General features: G+C 29.7%; 1 protein-coding gene across 2 annotated transcripts; it reads right to left on the bottom strand.

Annotated features, from left to right (window-relative positions):
- Positions 1-3186: 3186 nt before the first annotated feature.
- On the bottom strand, positions 3187-18020 carry LOC130671562 (mucin-5AC-like). 2 transcript variants are annotated; one of them, XM_057475522.1, is made up of 8 exons: positions 17612-18020; positions 11396-11737; positions 11112-11304; positions 7188-7492; positions 6809-7112; positions 6202-6716; positions 5514-6126; positions 3187-3985 (listed from the first exon to the last, which is right to left on the bottom strand). In XM_057475522.1, exons 1-8 carry the CDS (start codon positions 17632-17634, stop codon positions 3611-3613), a joined length of 2670 nt encoding a protein of 889 aa, XP_057331505.1. In that variant the 5' UTR covers positions 17635-18020; the 3' UTR covers positions 3187-3610. The 2 variants fall into 2 exon arrangements, with proteins under 2 accessions (XP_057331505.1, XP_057331506.1); XM_057475523.1 differs by having other exon boundaries at positions 5514-6123.
- Positions 18021-18519: the final 499 nt, after the last annotated feature.

Genomic DNA, 18519 nt, shown 5'->3' with positions numbered 1-18519 from the left:
CTCGGTGTAGTGTAAATGTCTGTGTAAAAATTGTGGTGTGAAAATTACACTAAGTATTGTATTAAATTGAAGCGGTGTGAATTAGAAATTTTTCCTCTGTCAAGCGTGTATATGTGTAATTTATGTTTAAATTTTGCGTTTAAGGCAAATAATCATAAAAAAATTAAAATGTTCAAAACACGAGTTAATATCTAAATAAAATTGCTTAAACCAAGAGAAAAATTTCTTGAGAGAAAACATATGTATGGAGGAGAGGAAAGTCACCGGTACCAGACAGCAGTAGCGGGAGTAGTTCGATGCTCGCCACGAGATCGCGCCCAGCCGCTGTGTAGTGTCCCTGGCAAGATATATATCTCAGAACTGTTAAATTCCAAAGTTAAAAACAATTTCGGCATCAGTACAACTCTGTCATTTGACAAAGTCATACTTACATTTTTGGATTGTATTATAGTTTATCCTATATTACATCAAGACATTAATATTTATTATTGATGGTTCAATAAATAATTTATCTTTAAAATTTAACTTGAACTTTCAAAAAAAAATTAATTCTACTCAAAACTCTATAGAGTCTCTACTTAATAATTAAAACCATGTGAATGGTATATTTGTGCGAAAAAAAATTATTTATTTAATGGATTTAACTAAAAAATATTCATTGAATTAACTAAAAAAAACATTGTAATGATACTTAATATTTTTGTTTGCTTTAATGAAAGAGTTATAGATGAATTACCTACTTAAGTTCAGTTTAAAAAATTAAAAATTATTAATTGAATACAAGTTTAAAAATCAGTTACATTAATTATTTATATAGTTAATTGAACTAAAAAATATTTAACATAACTACTTAGAGATATTTATAATAACTATCTATTGGTGTTGTAGTAACTCCGAAAAAATAGTTAAAGCGCTATTTAACTGTCATTTTATAGTTAGATTTACTGGATTTTTCTCTCAGTGTATGCACCGAAGTTAATTTATTAATATAGTTCCACAAAAAATATCTTTTTCTTCTCTATCTAGTATTTGATATTATGTAATTTGTTTTGTTGATCTTCCTAAAATGATTTACTTGTAGATCGCATATATTTTATTGTGATTATTGTATATAACTTGTTGTTATCACTGGTGAAACTGTTACTGACCATTAAAGCTGTTGAGTCTATCTTAATGGAAGTAAAATGAAAGTATGTTTATGTCTTTTCAATATAATATATTTTAACCTTATCAGTTTATTTTCTTTTAAGAAAAGTAAAATTTTAAGCTTTTAATATAGGGAAGAGGTGCTGCAATTGAAACAGGGGGCAATTGGAATACTCAAAAAATAACTAACAACGAAATAGAAAAACATTTTTTTTTTCTTTTAACTTATTTAAAATATTAATTTATGAGATGGACAAAAGTTTTAGCTTTATATCTTGTTCCAATATTGAAATATTCAAAGTTCTTTAACCCTTCATCCGTCGCGCTATGAGCGCAGCGCCGCAATTTTTATTAAAAGATTATTTAAAAAGAAAAAAAAACATCCTAGTCTTTTGAAATTTTATGAGTTCTTCTATTGTACTTTTTAGTATCAAATGAATGAATAATAATTATTTTTTCGATATTTTAAATATTAAAAAAATTATTTTTTTTGTTAAAAAACCTGAGAAACGCGGCGATGTGCCGCTGACGCGAGTAAACTCAGGCGTTGAATTTGTTCGGATTTTCCGCACAGTGTTGCCAGTTACCGACAGCGACTCATTTCCAGCTCATTTAATTTATCTCTTTCTTTAATATTTATATTTAATACAAAATTTTTATTTGATTACAAAAGTAAAAAAAAATTTAGTCATATAAGCTTGTGTGGTTTTCATTTTTTAAAATCATAGTTATGATACTTGGCAACACCGCAATATTAAATACATGGCGGCGGAACGCCGCAGCGCCTCGGACAAAGGGTGGCGAGACCGCGCGACGGACGGAGGGTTAAAATACCTGTGAAAACTTTTTTATTTATACCTCACAACTTTTTACATAACAATTTTGTTTTTTAATATTATTATGTGGGGCTTATATCAATACTTTAGTAGATGTATCGAGAAAAATATATAATAGCATTTTCTACTAATTTTTCCATGGTTTTATTATTATTAGATTTTTATTATTAAGTGAGCAAAGGGCATCAATTGGAACACCTCAAAATGTTTCAATTGGAACACTCAGAGGCATTAGCGGACCACCGCGAACTTGATGCGCGATGTGTCTAACCTGGGTTAATATGAACGTATAGTAAACAATGTAATTAACACGTGCGTTATATATGTTTAACATGAATATTAAATTATTTATAATGTTATTGATTCAAATGTATTAAAAAGAATAATAAAAGTGCTTCAATCGAAATTACATTTTCATTATATGTTCCAATCGCGACTGTATTTTGAGTTACAATAGCAGCCCTCGCGCGCCGCCATTTTGATTCCTGTCTTTAGCCAAATAAATTCATTTTTCAATAAGTTAATATTAATTTTGAATTATTCATCTAAATCGGTGTTATAAAGGACACTCCCTTATTAAAAGAAGCGATTTAAAATGATTTGCAATGTTAAATGCCCATAAGAAGGGCGATTCAAAAGCATTAAAAAGTATTTAAAATTTTTTTTTTCTAATCGTTTTAAATCGCTTATTTTAATAAGGGCTAATAGAGAAATGTTTGACAGTTTTAGAATTTAAAATTATAAAAAACAAAAAAGTAATAACACGAAGAAAATTTTTTGTTTCAATTGCAGCACCTTTCCACTACGTACCCTGATTAAAAAAAATGATTAAAAAGTATTTAAAATGATTTGTTTTTTAATCATTTTAAATACTTTTTAATCCTTCAAATCATTTCTAATCCTGTCTCTTATGGACATTTAACGTGTGAAATCATTTTTAATCATTTTTTTTAATCAGGGTAAATTTTTTTAAATATTTATGTTGGTAACTTCTACCGATTAATATAGCGAAATCGATGAAAGTTATAAATTATTTAAAAAAAAAATTTTGATAATAACCTAAAGTTTTAAACAGCACATACATAATTACAAAATTTAATTTACATCTAATTTTAATTTTAATTAATACAAAAACTATAACCTAAAAATTTAACTTAAAATATGATTATCTATATAGCTAAAAAACTAAATAAAATGTTATTTTATAATTATTATTAATAATTTCATCTTTATTATCATCATCACACAAAGAATCCACTTTTATTTTTATTCTCTAGTTTTTACAGAGAAAATGACTAAAATAGATAACTTTTACTTCATTTTCTGTCTATTATGTTCAACAATTTTATTACTGTATAAAATCACTTATTACTTTATGATACGTTTATTTATATACTGCTCAAATCAAGCAATCGTTGATTATTCATGTTATCATACGTCATGTCCCTACATGGCACTTTCAAATATTTCGGAAGTGCACTTACATGAAGACTAGCTTACTGCTTAAGCATTTTTCTCATTTTTTTTTTAGCTTTTTTTTTATGTAGTTATTGTCTCTGATATCAATAGTAAATTTAAATTATGAATAAAAATAATATTATTCATTACGTAAAGAACAAATTCATTTTTTATTCTCGATTTATTATTTGTCCAGGTCGGCGGGGTTGTAACCTACGTCGTGGTGCCAATAGACCATTAAAACTTCTTGTCTCTTCGTGTTTTGTGCTCGCTGCCGTACTAGTTTCAATCAATACAGCTTCAGTTACTTCAGAATCAACGATTGCTGGTTCGCTGCTAATTGTAGGTATCAAATTTTCTTGACTTGTTTCAACAATCGGGGCTTCTGTAATTTTACGACGAGGAAGAAGTGGTGATCGTCGTGGTGAATTAACTGGTGCACGGGTCGTCGATTTTGGTTGAACTTGAAGACGATTTTTTGAGCGTAACTTATTTAATGGACTCATTGTGGTAAGGCGAGCAGGTGGACTGGTCTCCACGGGTGTCTAAGAATATATAAAGCATATCATTAGTATTTAATAAAACTTCGATATGTATACTGTAAAAAAAACGATGTTAAAAATGGATTTAATTTAACATCGCGAGATGTTAAAATTAAATAACACCGGCGTGTAGGCGGTGTAATTTGGCGATATTAAATCGGTATAAAGGCAAAGTAATACCGATGTAAAAGTGGGGTAAACTACGTCCGTTCAGAGTATTAATTTTGGAAAACTTATAGAACACAAGAAAATTTCAGTTTCTTATGAATATTAATAAAAAATATTTTTTTTTTCCTTTTGGCTATTGCCCCAATTGGGCCACGGGCCAGAATAAAAAATATTGTTTAGTAACAAGTATAACGTAAGAAAATAAAATATCACATTAATTGAACTATCAGGTATAGTAGGGGAGGGTGGGGCAAAGTGAGCCCCGTAAGCTAGAAATGGGATTATTTTTACTTTTTTTTACTCGTTACACTACTTTATAGGCCCTTGTTTGTTATTTAACATAGATAAGCTGTGTCCATTAAAACTGAAAAATCGAAAATTAGGGGCAAAGTGGGCCCCATCTAATAAAATTGTGTAAGACAAATTTATTGCTCGTTTTGCGTTTTTTAAATTCTTCACTTTAAAAATGTTGGGCAAAAATGGGTAAGACATAGATAAGCTAATAAGTAATAAATTAATAGTCGTAAAAAAGTAAAGGTGACTTATTATGAGCCTTGTTCCTAGAAAATTTCAGGGTGCTCATTTTACTCTCAAATTTTAGGGGGGGCCCACTCTGCCCCACCCTCCCCTATTAGGGGAGCCTGGGGCACGAAGGCCCCCCTCAAAAATTAGGTAAAACATTTTTTTTTATTTTCTGTTAAGTTATGACCTCTATAATATTTTTATCATATTTTACGCCAATATGTGATATGTGGGACACAATGGACCACTCGAAAAAAAAAATTATAACGAAAAAAATTTTTTTTTTCTTGGGGCGTGACGGCCCCCTCCCAAAAAATTATAAAAAAAAATTTGGGAGGGGGCCGCCGTACCCCAGGAAAAAAGAAAAATTTTTTCGAGTCGTCCATTGTGCCCCACATATCACATATTGGCCTAAAATATGATAAAAACATTATAGAGGTCATAACTTGATGGAAAATTAAAAAAAAATTTTCTTTTATAATTTTTTGGGGAGGAGGCCTTCTTGCCCCAGGTTCCCCTATATATTATTAAATTATCGTTAATTACCGATTGTATATTATATTATTCTTAAATCAACAGACATCTACCCTGATTGACATAAATGATTTAATTTTATAATGTATTTATGATTACTATATTATAAAACTTTTGTAAAAATATCAATACTGTCATGAATATTTAAAATAAATTTTATAGTTGAAGTAGTAAAAAATAAGAGAAAGTAAGAAAGATATTTTTGATGATCGTGATGTCATCTTACTGCGCAAAAAGTATTGCGTATATATGAATGATCATTTTATGAATGGAAAGTTTCTGTAATTTTTAAATTATTTTTGGATACCTCATGTGTTTCTTCTTCAGTGCCTTCACCAGCAGGCTCTTCGGCCTCTACTTTAGGTTCTTCTGTTGTCGAAGTAGTGGTAGTCGATTGTCCAGGTCTTCTGATATTAACACGAGCACCAGGTCTGGTTGGCCTATTACCTATACCTGGCAATTTTGGACGCAAAGGAGATTTTGTTGTTGTACTGACTGGCTCTTGAGCATCATCGGGTGCCGGTGATTCAGCGTCATTTTTATTGTCTTCATTTGTCGTAGGTGCTGGTGTAGTTGGTCTACCACGGCGTCGATTAATATTAAGCTTATTAAATGAAGGACGTGATACTCCCGATGGATTGCTACTAGAAGTAGAAGACGTTCCTGGGGCAGATGTCGTTGAAGCAACAGGTTTGGAAACTGTACTGCGATATCTAGTACGTCCACTTGGTAGCTTCTCAGAGTTCACACTATTGATATTGTCTTTTTGAATTTTTTCTTCTTGTGCTTGTTGCTTTGTTCCTGATTTAGATCTCTTCGTACCTCCACTAGATGATCCACCGTAACGACTTCGAGTTTTTTGAGTTGTTTCTGTAGGAGAAAGCTCAGTAGCAGGTGTACTAGATCCATTGCTCTTGCTTCTGTCAAACATACTTAGCATTAGATAAATTTTAAACAAAAGTACATAAAATAAAAATGCTGACTAAAATAATTACCGATTTCTATTTCCGGTATTACCAAGAATACCGGGTCTTCGGAATTTTCCTTTTCCAACTGGCGCTTGAGTTGTAGTTGATGTAGCCTCTGTTGTAGGCGCAACTGTCGTAGTAGTTGTGGTAGTTGTAGTTGTAGCTTCAGTGGTGGTAGAAGTTAATATTTCAGTTGTTGTTGGGCTTACAATTTCAGTTGTTGTAGGTAACTCTGTAGTGAGTTCTTCATCCGATATAGTGGTGCTATCACTGATATCTTCTGTGGCAGCATCAATTGCATTGCTTCGACCTTGTTGGAGAAATGCATAAAGATCGAGAGCTACTTTGTCCATTGCAGTTGAATATACCGTTGTTGGAACATCGGTAGTTATTATTTCTGTTGTTGATTCTGAATTATATCTACTGTTAATGTAACTTAGTCTCTCATCTTTGGGAGCTGGTAATGACGATGATTCGAATTTCTCCTCATTGCTTTTTGAAAGGGGTCGGGAAAGTTTGTCACCACTAAATACTGCTTCAATCTATCAATTTATAAAATTATCATTGTACTAAACATATTTCGATAAAATAAATAAAAATATTATGATTTTGATTTTTAAAAGCAAGAAATTACCATTGGTTCATTGACAGGTCTTCGTCTGTGTGTTATTGGTGTTTCATTAATAGATTCAACTACTGGAGCTGGTTCATAAACTTTTTGTGAATTTTCTCGGCTCGGAACATATTTTTCTTCGTCATTTTCATTTGGGGTGACGCCTAAAAATCTTACGGGTCCTTTGGGTAAAGTTTGAGGGAATTCCGGACCTTCTTGATGAGTTCTAAAACTACTGGAGTCTACTAGATCTAAATTGGGTCTTGGACGGTTTCCGCGACTGCGAGTGGTCTCGGTCGTTCCTGTATTATGATTAGATCTGGATCTATTTTATAAAAATATATTAACTATTAATAACATTAAATGGCATTTTTTTCTTTTTCGAATAAATGATTATTACCTTGGTGGAAATCGTGTGTTTGTAGGTAATCGTTCCTCAGAGACTTCTTCATTCTCACCAAGATTCCTTCCTCGGTTACCATTTTTAGGAATGATCTCATTACCAACTGGTTCAACGGTTGACGTTCGTTCAACTGAACTATATTTGCTTCTATTACCATTGTTACTTCCACGTCTTGATGGTGGAGCTGTTCTTATGCCTTCTTGTTTATTATTTGAAGCACTAACCTTAGATTCATCTTCTTCATCATAATAGTAATATACATATTCATATTCGTAATCTTTTCCATTAGGACCCTTCTTTATCTAAAAATGTATATATATGCTAAGTGCTCATTTTTCTTTTAAAATAAATTTATAAACTTATATTAATTATATGAGAAAGTATACAATGTTTATATTGAAAACTTTCTGCAGTTAAATGAATTTCCGTAAAAAAAAGAAATAGTAAAAACGATATCCCGACTAGAAATTATCCCTAAGCGTACATCGGGACCCAATTGGGTATTGATGGGGTAACTCCGATAGGGTTATCCCTATTGGGATATGATTGGGAACATGTCGGGTAAGCCCAAGATGAAATAAAAAAATTGAGACTGGGTTTAATCTTTTGGGATATAGTCGTCCCGATGAAAGCTTGGGATTTTTTCTCACCACGATTTCTTCCCCCACCCTTTAAATGTTGGTTTGGCACATGCGCACATTGAATGACGCATGCGCTTATTCTAATATTATGGTGGTGGGGGAAGAAACTGGTGGGAAAAAAATCCCAAGCTTACGGAGGGACCACTATAGAATAAGGAACATGTTGGGAAACCCCAATGCTAAAATTAATGACTCGATAATGGGTTTGCTCGATTGGGATATTTTTGGGAACTTGTTAGATGACCCAACGTCAAAATGAATAACTTGCTGTTGAGCTTACCCAATTGGGAAATAATTGGGAACACATTGGGAAAACTAAACCTAAAAATCAACAACTCGCTGTCGGGTTCGCCCAATTAGGATATTTTTGAAGAAGTATACGTATCGCTATTCCGGCTATACGCTGTATTCGCCGTATAGCCAATTCAGCTATACAGAGTTTCCTCACAGTGGATCGTCAAAATGAGGATTGTATCCTTATTTTAGGAATTTTATGAATCTCTAACATGACTATTGCGCAAGCTCCGTATTTAGGCAACCGGCAACCGAGAACGATGCATCGTATAGCCAATTTAGCTATACGGATTCTCACGCTGGCAAAACAGATACTTACATCAATGTATCATCATATATTTACAAACGCTATTTGTGGTATTTTTAAATTAAACAAACGAATACTTATCCTAACCTAGAAACATATCTTTCCTTTAATGATACTATAGACTATTAAATTAACATGTGAGTATTCATACATAAGGTATACGAATCTTTATTCTGATGATACGTCATTTGAAGATACTTTGGATAGTCATTCTAACAATATTTTGCTCTCCGTGTAATATAATATATTGTAAGACAATGACGCGATATTAAAAGACCTGGGTTCGATTCTTGGACTAAACCACCATTATTTTTTTCGGTTTTTTTTGTTGTATACCCTGATTAAAAAAACGAATTTGATAGAATTAAAAAGAATTAAAATGTTAATACTTTCAAATTCTGCTGAATACTGTAAATCCTTTTCCAAAATTCACGATTAATCATATTAAATACTTTTTAATACTAAAATGATCGAAAGTAGTACACGGAGAGAAAAATATCGCCAGATTAAGTATACGCATCGCTATTCTGGCTATACGCTGTATAGTCATCTTACTTAACGATACGCTGTATAGCCAATTCAGCTAAACAGAGTATCCTTACTGTGGATCGTCGAAATGACGATCCGTATCCTTATTTTAGGCATTTTATGAATCGCTGACATGACTATTGCGCAAACTCTGTATTTAGGCATCCGGCAACCGAGAACGATGATACGTTTAGCCAATTTAGCTATATGGATCGTCACGCTGGCGATACAGATACCTATATCAACGAAACTACATATCGTTACAAAGGCTATTCGTCGTATTGTTAAATTTAACCCGTCAGCACTCCCGTCAGCTTTTCGGTATACTTTACGCCCGTGATGAGAGTTTTGCTCACACTTAACGTCTAGGCACCAAACAAATTTTTTCAAATTTTAAGCAAGAAAATATTTTTCATAAATTAATTACTCTATGTATCATAAGAATAATAAAAAATAAATAAATGATAATCGTAATTTATTTACGATTAATAAACGTAATTTAAACTTTAACGAATTCAGCCGAATAACTTCACAGACTGCCGAAGGTATACGAGCAGTCACGAGAGTAACCGAACGTAGAATTTTTTTACTTACGCCTTTACGCCCGCGATGAAGAAAATGCTCACATTTTTTGAGGAGCATAAAAAAAATTTTTTTTTATAATTTCCATAACAACCAAACAAATTTTTTTCAAGCGGAATCTGAAAATAGATAAAACTATTCAAAGATAGAAAAAATTTCAACTATTCGTTCCATTTGAAAAAAAAATGTTATTCATGTTTAAAATCGAGCGTGAGCAAAATGCTCATAACGGGAGTGCTGACGGGTTAATAAACGAATACTTAACCTAACCTAAACATGTATCTTTATTTAAACGATACTATAGATTATTAAATTAATATGAGTGTATTCCTAAATTAGGTATACGAATCGTTATTCTGACGACACGCCAATTGAGGATACATTGGATAGTCATTCTGGCGATATTTTTCTCTCCGTGTAGTAGGATATGACAGAATTAAACTAGCATTTAAAATTTATGATTCTATTGAGTACTTTTTAATCCTGAAATAATGTTTTCATTTCATTATCTTTTTAGGATATAAATGGATTCAACCAGTATTTTAAATTTCTGTTTCTACTGAATACTTTTTCATCCTGAAATATTTTTAGAATTATAGAGTATTTAACAGAATTAAAAAATTTGAATCATGTTGAATCCTTCTGAATCATATTTTCAATAAAAATTAATTAAACATATAGTTCATTAATATAAAATTAAATTTGTACATGCATTTAGTCGAGTTAAAAAAAGATATTTCATGATATTATCATATAGTGGGGCAAGATCCATCGATTTTTAATTATTTTAATCAATTGAAAGTTACTTTAAAACATTGTCAATGAGTCATGAATAAAGAGCAACCCCAGTTAACAACAGGAATGCGAAGTGAACTCAATTTAACTTGCAGTCGTTTAAGATTGTATTTATTCCAGCTGCATTTCTTTCGCAGTATGTGCAAAGAATGTTATTCAATGTCATATAATTAATATAATAATTTTATCTGATATGCAAAATATGATTTCGGTTACAAAAATTTTATTTTAACATGTCAGCGTTTAAGAATTTCATGTATACATTTTCTGATAAATTTATATACATTAGTGCAAATAAATTAACTATGTGTTAAATAAAATTGGTCTGATAACAAAGAGAAAGAAAAAAGAAGAAAAAGTCAAGGTAAAATACAATATGAAGTTCAAATAGATAACCAAGACTTAATGAGGACTTAAATGTCAGATTCAGTAGACTGTAATTTGCATCTATTAATAGTTGTAAAGTAAAAGTTATTGAGGAAAAGGAGATTTTTAACCTTCTACTTGTTTAGTTATGAATTTATAATACCATATTGACAGTTAGGTTTTGCGTGTGTAAGATTCATCGTGCGTAAAAAAATGTTTAGAGTTTTATAAATCAGCTCTATTTCTTCGTACTCCCTTCGTTTAATTATTATCACAATAAATACTCATAAAAATAAGAAAATTATCATAAATTTCTAGGTTTTTTCACTTTTTCATTTAACAAAACTTTCAACCATAAAATTAACGAACAATCCCACCGGTAATTTTTAGACGAAATTCAATTTTTACCTGAATTCGAGAGTTAGAACCAGCTGGTACTAAACTAACGTCACTGAGATAATCGAAATTACGATTGGAGTATGGAGTCCAAGATTCTTTATAATCTTTTGGAATTAAATTTACTGGAACGAAATCATAAGATGACTGAGAATACGGACTTTCAGTTGTCAAAATTGGTCTCATTGTCGTTGGATATTCAGAACTGAAAAAAAAAAAAAAACATGAATAATTTCTTGTTATTTTCATATCTTATAATTTGTGTTCAATAAAAAAGAATAACAAAATATATTCACCTTACTTGAACACCTGAAATATTGATATCTGTTTCTTCATTTTTATTTTTTAAATTATCAATTTTTTTTATTGCATCTTCTTGAATTACACCAGTATTACTAAAATTTTCCAATTCCACCCTTGCTTGTCTTTTTGAACTTGAATTTATTTGAGCATTATCATTAGAATTATTAGGATCTAAATCCTGATCAACATTACCAATATCTTGAATTTTTGATTCTATTTTTTGAATTCTTTGGGCAAAATTTGATACCCTGCTTTGTCTTTCTTGATTATCAAAATTACCATTTTCTAATTTGACATGCTTATTGCCCAATACGGACGCAATAGCGTAACATATCCTAAATTAACAAATAAAAGTCTTTTAGAATTTAAAAATAAACGAGAACAATAATGGAAATTTATGTTATTAACACGCTAGTCAGTGAAGTGAAATTCTGATTACGAGAAAAGAAATTTTCTAATGACCGTAATTCTTTAATTCAAATAACTTATCATTAAAGTTAAGTCATTTTATTATATTAGTTAAAATAAATCTCTAGCAATCAAATTTAATGATCTATTGTTTTTTACCGCTACAAATATTTTTTATAAAATTTTTAAATATTATCAAAGTCGACATATAATGATATAAAGAATATGAACATATAAAACCAAGACTTTTTTTGACAGGCAGTTTATAAAAATGTTATGACTACATACGAGTATATCAATTTTTCAATATAGAAAAAATCTTATGAGAATTTCGTTTATTAAAATTTATAGAATCAAAATTTACTATAAAACTAATTAGGGTGGATAGAAACTATTCGATCTTATTTAAAAGTATCAGTTATTTTTCAATTTCTACTGTGTAGTTGTCGAGTGAAACTCAACGATGCTCACACTCTGTATAATCTATTATATTAATCGATGTTTATATCGCTGTTTTCTAACAGACGGAAGTAATGCTTCACATTTCTACTCGACATATGAAACGTCAACATTAACAGAGTTATTATGAGAAATATTTTATTGAAATTCTTATATGATAACAAAATATCATTCTATTTTTATCGCTTCTTTTCATTGTTACTAATGAAATAATTTATTGATTCAAATAAACATTCAAATAGATAATTATTGGCCGATATCTATTGGCAGTCAAATTATCAAAACTAAAAAAATTAATAGTTGTTTCATGGTTGTTTATGTTATTTTATGCTATAACTGTTAAAAACGCAAAATAAAAAATAAAAAATTTTTTTAATTCTTCAATTTACTTCGTAGAACTAGTACATCCAACTATAGTATCCAGTTCACTTATGAAATCTTACATTTATTCCAAGTGTAATAAATTTCCCATTTAGTCTTTAATCACGAAATTCGATTGAATTTATTACATAAGTTCATGATGCGGCAACATAAATTATCAATCAACATAAGACTAAAAAAAACTTTTTACTTTTATTCAAATAGACTAAATTCTGACTGAATGTTGATTCATTCAATTTATTATTTAATTAAATAAGAATTAAATATTTCCCAGATAGACATCATTGGAAAGTCGATAGACCTCCTGTAGTGTCAATGTTCGACTCTCATAGTTTTTAATTTTATTTAAAGGGCTTTAAATTTAAATAATACAAATTTTAAAATGAATTTAAGTATATTTTTAAGTAAAACATTTAATTTAAAGTCTGTCACCGGACAGAGGTTCGGGGCCTTAGATGTTCGTCGGATGACTGACTGTTCTGCATCCGCAGATCCAGTACAAAAAAATTATAAAATTATAAATCATCCAATGCCGCATCTCAGGTTACCCTAGTGAACTTCATCGAGGCCCGGGTCTCATGCCTCGTCATAAGTTTAGACCACGGGTAAAAAATGTAGAAAGTTTATTGTCAATAAAGACTTGAGGTGTGAAAATTTTAATATCGAGATTTTGAATTTTAAATCGCATTATTGACATTTCGAAAGCTGACAAGCTAAAAGTAAAATGTAAAAAAACTTTCGATTTTTTTATCTGATTCTTAATAACTTAATAAGTTATTTATTGAATGGTATTTTTAAAATATTTTTTTTCATGAACTATAAGAATTCACCAAAAATGGAAAAAGTAGTTTAACTAGTATTTTATTTCATTCATAGCTACTGGAGTTAATAGTAAATTCATCGAAGTTATAAAATACTAAATAATATAGGCCATATAAATGATTATATGAATGAGTAAAAATACAACTGCTTCACTAAAGATTTCTCATCATGTGTGTTACTAGGTCTTACATATAATTCTTAGTTACCTATCAGCTCCATTTCACATAATTTTTTTAATGTTATATAAATAAATAACAGAACTACACTAACCAGCGCTGATTAATCAATTTTACATTTTTCATATCTTAAAAAATGATCTAATTTTTTTACTTTCATTGGAAGATTATGTTTTAATTTGTAATTCAAAATAGTATTTATAATTTTTTTTCGAATATATAAGGAACGATCAATTGCAATTAAATATAATTTATTAAAAGCTTTAATACTTTGAATTTTTTGTGTTGCATTGACTCAATACATCAAACATTTATCTCTTTGTTTAAGTTATTTATCACCAAATTATGCTGATAACCTTCTTTTAATTTCAAAGCAATGAAACTGATAGCGAAAAAAAAATTAAACAAAAAAAAAAGTAAATAAATAATTGTTTATAAAAAGAAATTTCATAGATCAATATCACATCTTTTAATGCTAATTTCAAATTAGTAATAAGATTCGACTTTTTTAAATTAGATACTTTTTTAGATAGTGCAATACATTCAACATAAATAAATATTCATTTACACGCAGAGAATTTTACGGTATTTTTTGCATCAAAAATTTATAGAAAAACTACGAGTCATATTAACATGAGGACAGTATGGAATTATTGTACAAATTACCGATACTGTAGAAATTTTAAAAGTACATCGAACAGAATTTACAAGGTGCATTGTAATTTTGACAAAGCAATAGATAAAATTTATACCAACTGCATACTAAATATTCTGATTTAACATAATAAATTGTACTATGCAGTTGGTATAAATTTTGTATGTTGCTTTGTCGAAATTACAATGCACCTTGTAAATTCTGTTCGATGTACTTTTTAAATTTCTACAGCATCGGTAATTTGTACAATAATTCCATACTGTCCTCATGTTACTATGACTATAGTAATTTTTCTATAAATTTTTGATGAAAAAAATACCATAAAATTCTCTGCGTGTATTTACAACCCTGATTGAAAAGTCTAATTTGAAATGAATTCAAAAATCTAAATTATTTCATATTGTTTCATATCATAAATGATTCAATTTAATTTGAAATAATTCGAGCGTTTAAATCATTCCAAATAATTTTAAATCATAAAATAATATTTCGTCATTTTTTAATTCAATATGATTTAAAATGATTCATTCCAAAATTTATACTCGAATGCAAAATAATTTAGACAATTTGGAATGATTCAAAATGATTAAGAGTTAGGTAATCTCAAATCATTCCAAATTAGATTTCTTAATCAGGGAAAGTAGTTTTTTTATATTTCTGATTGAATTTATCTTCGACATAAACATATTTCAGATTTTTTGAAAATAAAATAGTTGATTATTAGAATTAGACCATCGGTGCATTATATGGAAAAACCTACATTTTACGTTGTAATTATTTAAAAGAAAAAACGTGTAATTATTGCTAATAATTAATCGCTTTGTAGTTCTCGATAATAATATTACTGTAACTCACGAAATATAGAAAATGAAACGAATTAATATCTTTTTTAATTAATCAACAAATAATCATTTTATGGCGAAGAATTTTTCTTATTTTCTAAAACTTTATCAGTTATTCATTTACTTATATTCATATTTATTACATGTTAAAGTTTTGGTTTAGTTCTTCAAAGAATCCAAAACATATTTGAGCCCTTTAAATAATAATATAAATAACTTATGGAATTGATTTATCAAATTATACTCAGAAACCAAAATTTTCAGGATTATTGTGACTACTTTATTTAAATTTATCATCTGCGTTTAACACATTAAGCAGAAATTGAAAAGTTGATTTTACGCACTGAGAATAATTATTTGTAAATTTATATAAATAATTTACTTTATGAACGATTCCTTGAATTGAGAGAATATTTGTTGGATTAAATGCATGTTTCTCCTCTTCAAGTAAATTTATGTAAGCAGAAGTGATAATTTAACTGTAAAAAAGTACAGGCTTCTTGAATCTAGTAATATTTACTTGCAACTGTAATTAATTGTTTTCTGTGCTAAATCACTTTCTTCGACAACGATAAATTGAGAAATACCCATTAAAAAATTGAGCATAATTATTGTTTAGTTGTCTACGCACTAATTATTATTATCATTAAAGTTTCTTCGAATGCACGTATAATTATCACTTGATACAGAAAGTTGAACAATAGGCAAAATTGAATATTGTAACCAATCGCGGCAACTTTATTACTTTTTTTTTATTTCTATTGAACTCGGATTTTTCGTAATATCAATTACATCAATAATACAATCTCTGAAAATGTTTGCAGAATGTAACTACTTTATTAATAAACTCAAATGAAAACTTTTTTTAAACAATACGATTTGTATGTGATGTATAGAGCATAAGAAAAATTATTTGACCGTAGAATTAGTATCCCTATCAACAAAATCCACGTGGGTTTGCATGGGAGTTCATAGGAATCAATATGGGACAGTATGGATTTATGTAAGAATCCATAGGAATTAATATAGGATTGTATGGAATAACATAAGAATCCATGTAGGAAACCATGGGAAATTCACATTGGAAAATGTAGGTACCTAGATTCCCATCTAGGAACTTGACATAAGAACTTGGATATATGATTTTCTCTATAAGTAATTTCTATAGAACCCGGGGTATCTTGATTTCTATGTCTATTGTCTATTGATAGAAGTATGATAATCTGTGCTGGATTTCTGTAGGAAACCATATGGGAATCCATCCGAAAACGCCATGTGGGAACCCACATAGGATTCTAGGCTGAATTCCTTATTTGGATTTTGGCATGGCGTGGAATCCCATGGAAATCCACGTAAGAATCTATGCTAGATTTCTATAAGAAACCATATGGGAATCCATTTGAAAACGCCATGTAGGAATTTTCATGGGAATCTAAGCTGGATTTCTACGTGAATTTTTTTTATAGAGATCTCTGCATATAAAAACAATCAACTACTTTTACGTTGAATTAATGTTCTAGTCATAAACAATTTATTGTAACTAAGTCAAAAATGATATAATAGGAGCATACAAAATATTAAGTAATATTCTTAATATGAGGACTTTTTGTATTAACCGATCACATTTGAATGAAAGGGATTGATCAATCGAAAGCTACAACCGATGAGTGTGTGACGTCAGTGAAATTCAAAGAGAAAGGAGAAAACGTTAGATAATCGTAAAAATTCGATATTTTTAATACATTTAATGTTAATTAAAGATTAAATTATAAAAGTTTTCTACTTCATGGATATAAATTATAACTTAATTCAAGTTGTTAACATTTATATTATAACGTGAGCATAATAAATATAGATCGTATCAGCTACATTAATCATTAGCAATTCTATTGACCTTGGATCGGTAACACGGTAGCAGGATATTTACACATGAATAACCAAGGTGCCAATAAATAATAAAAAAATTCATCAAGTTTCACCAAAAAATAATTTCGCAATATAAATTTCCAAGTAAACGATAAATTAATATTTCATTATTTTCTTCATCACTGACTTTTATTTTTACCACATAAAAATTTGTAATAATCTGGTGCAATAAGTCGGTACGTGAAATTCTCAGACTGGATCGCGCAGTTGGCGAAAGTACCGAGAACCACATGGGTGATACGTAAGTGGCTCAAGTTGCCGCTCCAGGTGCTAGAGAGGAGTGGTATTAGGGAGCGGTGATGGCGATTAAGAGAAGATGATTAGAGCAAAGGAGAAAGGTGCCTATCTCGGTGTGTAATACAAGAGGAAAAATAAAAACATGCACGGAAGTTCGAAAAAGCCAGAAAAAGAGCTTAGAATTTTCAAAATTATGTGAATAAATTTATTGAGATATTTAATGTACACTGCGATTAATTAATTGATTGATTTTTTTTATCTTGATGAAATTAATAAACTTTTTTTTTTTTAATATGTACTCACAGAAACGCACTCTTCAGCAACATATCGGCACTGCACACTTTTTTTCCTTTAACTTTTAGATGTATGTTATCCTGTTTGTTCTAAAATTTTATATTTATATCTAAGAATTCCTAGATAGCAGCATGTCAGAAGCACGATTAAATTTTTTTTTTTTGCCAACTAGAAAAGAGTTAAATTTTTAAACACTTATCACAGTAATTTTACGATTATCCACAAATTGTTTATAAACCAAAAGAGCGACGCTCTTTGGTATTAGTTCCCTGAGAAAGTGAAATAAAAGTTAATATTATGTGTACCGGGTACACAATTTTTTAAAACACGACACAATTCAGTCGACCAGACAAATAAGTTTATAAAAAAGTAAAAGTAAGAGGCAGATGAAGGACGTGGTGAGGGTATGAGAATGTCGACGAAGGTAGACCTCTACTTATACACCACCCACCATGGCTACTGAGAAAGTACCCCACCAACATGTGAAATGTGACTGTTTGCAGCCATTCGACTATTATGTGAGATCCAACATATTCAGATTATTTTAAAATCATAATCAAGCTAATAATTCAAAAAATGCGCCACATTGTGTATAAAACTGATCTTTAAAAAAAGCCATATATATATAACCTCAAGCATTATCACATATGAGTATACATTGGAATTTATTTTGAAAGTATTTTTATAAGAATATTTACACTGTAAAATATTTGAAAAGTAAACGCGGAGCGAATGCGGAGTGGATGATTTATTTTTTATTTATTCACTCCTTTCGGAGTTAATTTCTCTGCAAGAGGGAGTTTTATTTATATTTCCAGAAAAAAGTTAATGAAGCAGAATTAGCAGGTTAATTAATATCTTCATTTTTTAGTAACAAAATGAAACAAGTACACTGTAAAAAATTGGAAGTAAACTCG

This window comes from Microplitis mediator, chromosome 7 (assembly GCF_029852145.1).
Source record: "Microplitis mediator isolate UGA2020A chromosome 7, iyMicMedi2.1, whole genome shotgun sequence".
Taxonomy (NCBI): Eukaryota; Metazoa; Arthropoda; class Insecta; order Hymenoptera; family Braconidae; genus Microplitis; species Microplitis mediator.
This window is presented reverse-complemented; position numbering and strand designations above follow the sequence as displayed.